This window comes from Gossypium arboreum, chromosome 2 (assembly GCF_025698485.1).
Source record: "Gossypium arboreum isolate Shixiya-1 chromosome 2, ASM2569848v2, whole genome shotgun sequence".
Classification (NCBI taxonomy): domain Eukaryota; kingdom Viridiplantae; phylum Streptophyta; class Magnoliopsida; order Malvales; family Malvaceae; genus Gossypium; species Gossypium arboreum.
In genome coordinates, this window is record NC_069071.1 from 112844292 (window position 1) to 112851580 (window position 7289).

Below are 7289 nucleotides of genomic sequence, written 5' to 3' on the forward strand. Positions count from 1 at the left end.
CAAATTTGATTCAACTGTATTTTGAAAAGATATGTTATGTCACATGAGTGCAACTAGACCATAGGCTTTTTGGGCAGCAATATCAAGATCTATTCAATTGATTTCTCATTTATAATGTAATAAATCTATCAAAATCTTTGTTCATCGTAGGAGACTTTGATTTTAAAATAGAAAAAGCTGATGTATAGTGTTGAGTGTATTGCATTTTCAAAAGGAAATGTAAGTTAGGAATTTTAGAGGTAATATTATTGAAAAAAATTATCATAAAATTTTAAATACCAAATTATAAAAAAAATGATATATATTAATTTAATTATCACAGTACTTAAAAAGACAAATGGAAAAATCCCATAAATGGAAATTTTCCACTAAAAAGGAAAAACCAAATCTCAAAGTTGCAAACAAATTAAAGCCACTAAGAAAACACTCAAAATACCGCATTTGTGGTCTACTTCATGCCTAGAACACTATCATATACTTGAACAGTGCCTGCTGATATGCTCATCTTACATATATTTTTTATTTTCATGGCTTAAATTCATAATATTGAGGAGAGTTTATTGCTTTAATATTACTTTTATTGTTGTTTTTATTTTTGATATTAAGGGAATTTCCATAGGTTCTCGGAGTCACCGGAGTCATCGGCCGGCGGTGGATGATCGAAACGAGGAGGACTAAGAAGCATCCCTTCAGCCATATTGACAAGAACATTAGGCATATCGAACATCATATCTTCATCGACAAAATCATTCCCGGTACTCGGTCTCTCCGCTGATACCGGATTGTTGCTCCCGACTAAAGCATCATTCGCAGCCCCTAAAGCGGTCGCCGCCGAGGTAGCAGCGGCTTGGATATCAGTCGGGGAAGTCGATGCAGGAACCGGTAAAGAAGCAGCCGAATTCGGAAAATTAAGCTCTGCATGTGGACCTTTTAAAGCAAGTGCGGCTACATCATAAGCAATGGCAGCCATTTCAGGTGTAGGAAATGTACCAAGCCAAATTCTAGTAGGTTTCCTTGGCTCTCTAATTTCAGACACCCATTTCCCATTAGCCCGACGTCTTACTCCTTTATAAACTGGGTGCCGCCCCGTCGCGGCCGAACCACCACCACTGCTAGAACCTTTGTTGTATTGCATGGTGATACACTTTGAATAACCTTTGTTGTAATATTGCATGGAAGGGATTTGAAGATGGCGATGAGAGAATCCATTTATGGTCGCTGCAGACACAAGTATTAAGATTACTGCAAAAGTGCAAACCAGTTGGTGATGAACTGCGGTCTGTTGATAGTTGAGGTGTAAACCAGAACATATGTTGGATATCTTAAAATTAACAGAACAGTGATCATTTTTCAAGACAATATATTGATTTGGAATTAATTAATTGTTTTTTTTTTCAGACAATAAGTGTTATATAGAATCTAAATGCTAATTCCTTTGGTTTCTTTAAAAATCCTTAGCTTTTCTCTCTATACCTTTTATAATGATAAGGAAATCAACTTCAGTCACTTGTCAACATCATTAGTAGCCGACGTCTAATTCATGAATAAATTTGGGGTTTTTATTAATGTTTTAATATATATACAAGGAAAAGCCTGTTTCATTTGACATAACTAGAAGCCATGTCGGTATGAAATTTTGTCACTCCAATTAATCATCATATATTGATGCATGTTATTTTTCATATTTATTCAATGTATGCAGCAATATGTACGGCTAAATAGGTAATATATGTCATATTCTTTTTAATTAGTTAAATAAGATGATTTTTAAGAATTTTAAAAAATAAGTCGATTTTAAAGAGAGTGTGTGAAAGTACGTTCAGCTAGGTGAATTTTCTGCTGACATATTGAGCAAACACGCCCAACTGGAAGTGTTTTCTGGAAATTCCAAAGAAAAAGCGTCTAGCTGGGCACGCTTTCCCTGACATATCAATAGAAAGCTCACTCAGTTGGACACTTTTTCACACACTCTCTTCAAAATTGACCTATTTCCCTAAATCTTGAAAAAAACGACTTATTTAGCTAATTAAAAGAAATCGACATATATTGCCTATTTAGCTAATAAGGGCATAGGAAGGGCAAATCAAGCTATTTGTTTAACTTAAAAAGCTTGGTGTGGATTAAATTTGATTAGTGTTAGATTTAGAGTCGGATTTATGTATTTGTATTTGTAAAAAAATCTTGATTTCTTTTGTTCTTTTAGTATTAGCTTAGTTAATATTGTTATTATTGCAATAAATAAAAGGTGAAGAAACCTTTTCATTTCTTTTCAATTTGGAAATTGAGTAAATTAGTCTCTCTAAAAAAAATTTGGAGCAATTTAATCATTGTCAATTTTGAAATTGAGCAGTTAAAGACAATTAATCACGACGTTAATAACTTCAATCAATTATACATATTTTGATTGATATGATAACAAGTTTAGCCTTCAATGTTTATATATTGTCATTTTCGCTTTAATTCTAAAAAACGACAACTTTAGCCTATACATGTACACATTTGCGTAATCTGTTGATAGATAAATTTGTTAAATTGAGAATTGATGAATGTAGAAACTTTGAGAGCTAAATTTATTATTATACTAATCAAAATAATGTACAAATAGTGGAAAACATTAACATCGTGATTAATTGTCCTTAGTTGCTCATTTTAGAAATTGTTAAGTATTAAATTGCTTTGATTTTTTTTGTAGAGGGACCAATATGCTCAATTTCAAAATTGAGAGAAATTAGAGAAGTCTTTTTACCTAAACAAAAGGGCGTAGGTTTGACTTCATTTAAATCAAGGGCGAAGGGAGGTGCAAGAAAGCACTTTGGCCCCTTAAAATGGAACACTTTGCTTCTAGCACTTGAAACTTTATAAAATTTTAAGTTAATATATAAATGGTAAAATTATAGTTTGACTCAAAAATGATAAAAGTTTAATTTAGTCATTCTAGAAATTAAATATATATATATATATATATATATATTAGTACAATGAAAATATTGTATTTTAGGTCTCATAAAATATATAACTCAATCTCAGGTCCCTTAGAAAAATTTATAGCTTCACCTCTAATTTAATTTTTATTTTTTCGATTTAAGGGTCTTAAAAGGATGATGGTAGAAGTAGATCTCGTATAAAAATATTCTTAATATCTTTATATTTCAAAATTATAAAAAAATTCTTTTAATTTTAAAATTTTCTAATATAATTATTTTTATTCATATACCTCTAATATGATATTTCGATTTAACATTTAAGAAGTAACTTATGGAACAACTAATTTTACTAACCAAAATTAAAATATTAAAGAATAATAGTAATAATAACAATAATAATAATAATAATCATCGATTGAGCCTTGACTCAGTTGACATTATTACTATTGCAACAACCAGTAGGACGAGAGTTTAAGAATGTTTAAACGTATTTTTCCTTTAGTTTAAGGTTAGAGGTTGTAACACCCCAAACCCGGCCTAGAAGTCTAGACTGAATCTGGGATGTTACATTGACCACCGAAGTGATCGTGAGAAAATTTTACAATCAAGTTGTTCAAAATTTTATTACCAAAAGCATTTATCCCGAAGCAAATCTAAAACGTTTAGCCATTTAAATTAAATCAGTAAGTTTAACAGTATAAAACGTACGAATGAAAACTTAAAACAAAAGTTGCACCAGTATTATGAAACTATACAGTTCAAACTCAACGAATAACAATTAAAACCTGATATAAAAACTTATAACTTAATTCTATCAAGACTGTCTGAGACCTCCGCGTACTGAGTCCAACATCCAAAATCATGAATTGTACTTGAAGGGGGAAACAGAAGAGGAGGTGAGCTACACGAGCTCAGTGTGAGATCAAACCAGTTAAACTACATAAGCGAAAACAGGGATCTAGAAGCAGTTCCGAAGAGGAACATACTTACGGAGCTATACAGAAACAGTTGGTACGTTCAAAATGGACGTACCGACAGACAGCATTATTTAGAGCATAATAAAAATTATACTCAACTACACAATCGCAGTACTATCCAGTCTCTAGTTTCAACTCAATCAGTCAGATACACATCAGTCTCACGTACCCTTCGAGCACGGTAGTAACAATTCTCAAACAGACACGGTAATTTTCAGTCAGTCAGTCGTAGTCAAAATCTATGAAATTCTCATGGGCACAAGTGACTTTCAGTTGAACAGTCAATCAGACATTTCGGTCGAACAGTCAATTTGATACATATGAATGCAATTGAGTTAAGAGAAACCCACCCATCCAGCCAACACACCTATCCGTTCCCCATCACTCCTCATAAGAGCTTTAAGCTCTTCCCACCATTCACTCCACTCAGGACCTCATAAGGCTCATTCAACCCTGCACTCTAACTGATGTCATCCTGGGTTTCCCGAAAACGATGTCCATCAGAACTATCCACGACCCTCTGGGTATTGGGACTAATAATATGCAGATAAACTGTCAGTCACGTATATTACGCAGCAAAGCTAGAGTATAAACTGTACTGTGCAATGCGGTAAACCGCAGTACAGACATGCAGTATGAACTGCCAGATTAGATAATAGTACGTAGCGTAGCTAATGTACATCTTGATAAAGGTCAATGCGGTAAACCGCTATACCGTTAGGTTGCAGTAAAACTGCCAGTTCAGTCAATGATACGCAGCGATGCTAACATATGTACTGTACGATGCAGTGCGGTAGTCCACAATACAGTAAAATTGTCTACGACCCTCAGGGTATTGGGACCACCCATGACCCTCTACGATTAGGGGCTAATAACCAACAGATCACCGCTAGTTTAGTTCACTCAATATTCCTTCTCTTCAAAATCCTACCCAAATTAGTTTATGCATATGTATGATACAGTCAGATGTACAAAATCAGAATACCAGTATCAGATAATTAATCAGAAACAGACAGTCACATCTGATCAGTCAAAATGTTTGAAAATGCTATAGGCTAAATTGAAGTGGCCAAATAAATAGGAGTGCAAAATAGGAGGATTTGCATGACAAACCTCCCATTTTACATGAAGTGGCTAGCCATCATGTTGTTGTAGACAATATGAGTACTTGATATCCATAATTTATGGTACAAATTGATACAAATTGATAATGGGTTAGGTAAATGTTCCATGATAATGGATTAGGTAAATATTCCATGATAATGGGTTAGGTAAATGTTTCATGATAATGGTTTAGGTAAATGTTTCATGATAAGAATTTCATGTCTTTTGTATTAAAGAATTAAATGGATGAAATATGAAGTTTTATTAAAAGAAAAGGGTGAAAAGAACAAAGTTTTGTCCATCTTTGTTCATCATAGCTGAAAGTTAGAGAAGAGAAAAGAGAGGAGAAAGCTCTTGAGTATTTGGTCATTAGGAGGAGGAAAATTGAAGGTAAGTTCTTGGTACCTTGCTTCTATTTTGAGGTTCATGAGTTCTTCTTGATTCTACCTTAACTCTTGAAGTATATTTTGATTTTTAGTTGTGTTGTGAGCATTTGGTCATGAATTAAAATGAAGGAAATGGTTGTTGTTTCATGTTCTTTTGATGAAAATGGAAGATATGTGAAGTTGAGCCAAACAAATGAGCATGCATGTGCCTTAGATGTTAAAGGAAAAATCAGCTAACATGTTGTGCTTTAAAATGATGAAATGGAGATTATACTTAAGTAAAATCACAGATATGTGATGATTGATTGGTGATATACATGTTTAAATAACATGCATGCAAGGTATGTGTGAAAGAGTGATTTGGTAATAAATCTGCTTGGGACAGCAGCAGTAACGTGACTTTGGAAAATCACCATAAATTGTGGGAGATGAATTAGAAGCTGAATAAATTATGTAATTAAAGCTTAATGAGTCTAGTTTCAAATGAAATAAACTAGAACATATTTTGAATTCTTTACAATGAGAAATTTGATTCGTAATGAAGAGTGGTCAGATTAGTAAAACAGTGAAACATGGGAAACTTTGAGAAAAATCTGGTATTGATTGGCTAAACCAAAAATTCTGAAAATTTTATGGATAGAAGATATATGAGTCTATTTTCAAGGAAAATTAACGGCACTTGATTTGGAGTTTCGTAGCTCCAGTTATAAATGATTTAGTGACTGTTGCTCAGAAAGACAGCTTGCAATGAAATTATGATTATGTAGTAAACATTGACAAAAATTTGTTAATGAGTTGCTTATTGATTTCTTATAAGCTTACTATGATCTGTAGGTGTGGTTGACTGAATATTGTAAGGGATTAATACGTAGTTCGTATTTGAATAGTTAGATTAACGTGTTAGTAATCCAATTGTAGGAGGTTCGTGTGTGGATCTCATCAGCATATCGTCGCAAACAGGTGTGTAACTAACACCCTCTTTCTTAGTCTGGATCGGCAAAAGTCGAAAAGCCGAAATGCCGAAAACCGGTATTTTGTAGATTTGCGAGTGTGCGAATGCTCGTAAGGTAAATCGATTAATGTTTTTGGTAAGCTGCAAAATTTGGACTGCAAAGTGCATGATTTCTGTGCCCTCGATATTTTTGGGCTTAATTGGTCAAAATTAGAATGATGGGCCAACGGGCCCAATTCGGTAAAAACCCTCGATGCGTGATTACATTAGTACATGAAAAGTAGGAATATGTATGAAAAACCCTAAAATAGATAAATTACTGAAATACCTTTAAAAGTGGAAAATTTACGTTTACCCTAGTAGATAAATTACCAAATACCCCTAGGGTTAAATTGACCTAAATGCATGTTTGATTGTTGTTATTTATCTGCATGCCATGTTGTTATTATCTGATGCATGGGACTGGGATATTGACGGAGGAAGTCTTGAAAGTGGCTTGTCCACGTCTTGGAGGCTTTGCCTCAATTCTTCGATAATCGAAAGAAATCTTTGCAAGCTGTGGAGTGTTAAATTTGGGTGGGTTGAGCTATCCCACATGGAGTGTATGGCTGGTACGGTGGAGTGTAGTGGTTGGTGGGTTGAGTAGTCTCCCAAATGGGCTTGCATATGTTATTGATGTTGCATGTATTTTGAAATGGGCCTATGGGCCATCTTGTTATCTGAATAAGGGCTAAGGCCCGGTTTATTATGTCTGAAAAGGGCTCGCCCAACCACCATTATTACTGAATGGGCTTAGGCCCAATGGGCTTGAGCTGACTTGGGCTTTGAATGGGTTTTCCTTACACACTGAGTTTCCCCAAACTCACCCATTTTATTTTCATCCACACAGGAAATCCCTAACCATAGTGGGCTTGGAGCTGTGAGGGAATTCGGAGTGGCCACCCGC

The 7289-nt window shown here is 34.3% G+C and overlaps 1 protein-coding gene and 1 long non-coding RNA gene across 2 annotated transcripts; one reads left to right on the forward strand and one right to left on the reverse strand.

The window, feature by feature from the left end:
- Nucleotides 1-283: 283 nt before the first annotated feature.
- LOC128284120 (ethylene-responsive transcription factor ERF024-like) lies at nucleotides 284-1191 on the reverse strand. Its single transcript, XM_053021715.1, has one exon. The coding sequence runs from the start codon at nucleotides 1172-1174 to the stop codon at nucleotides 602-604; it is 573 nt and encodes a 190-aa protein (XP_052877675.1). The 5' UTR covers nucleotides 1175-1191; the 3' UTR covers nucleotides 284-601.
- Nucleotides 1192-5271: 4080 nt separating this feature from the next.
- On the forward strand, nucleotides 5272-7289 carry LOC128284122 (uncharacterized). Its single transcript, XR_008274440.1, has 3 exons — nucleotides 5272-5395; nucleotides 6310-6351; nucleotides 7233-7289. It is a non-coding gene; the product is annotated as an uncharacterized LOC128284122 (long non-coding RNA).

Excerpts from the sequence above, each read along its gene's own strand:
- LOC128284120 (XM_053021715.1), bottom strand. The coding sequence starts at position 1,174 with ATGCAATATTACAACAAAGGTTATTCAAAGTGTATCACCATGCAATAC.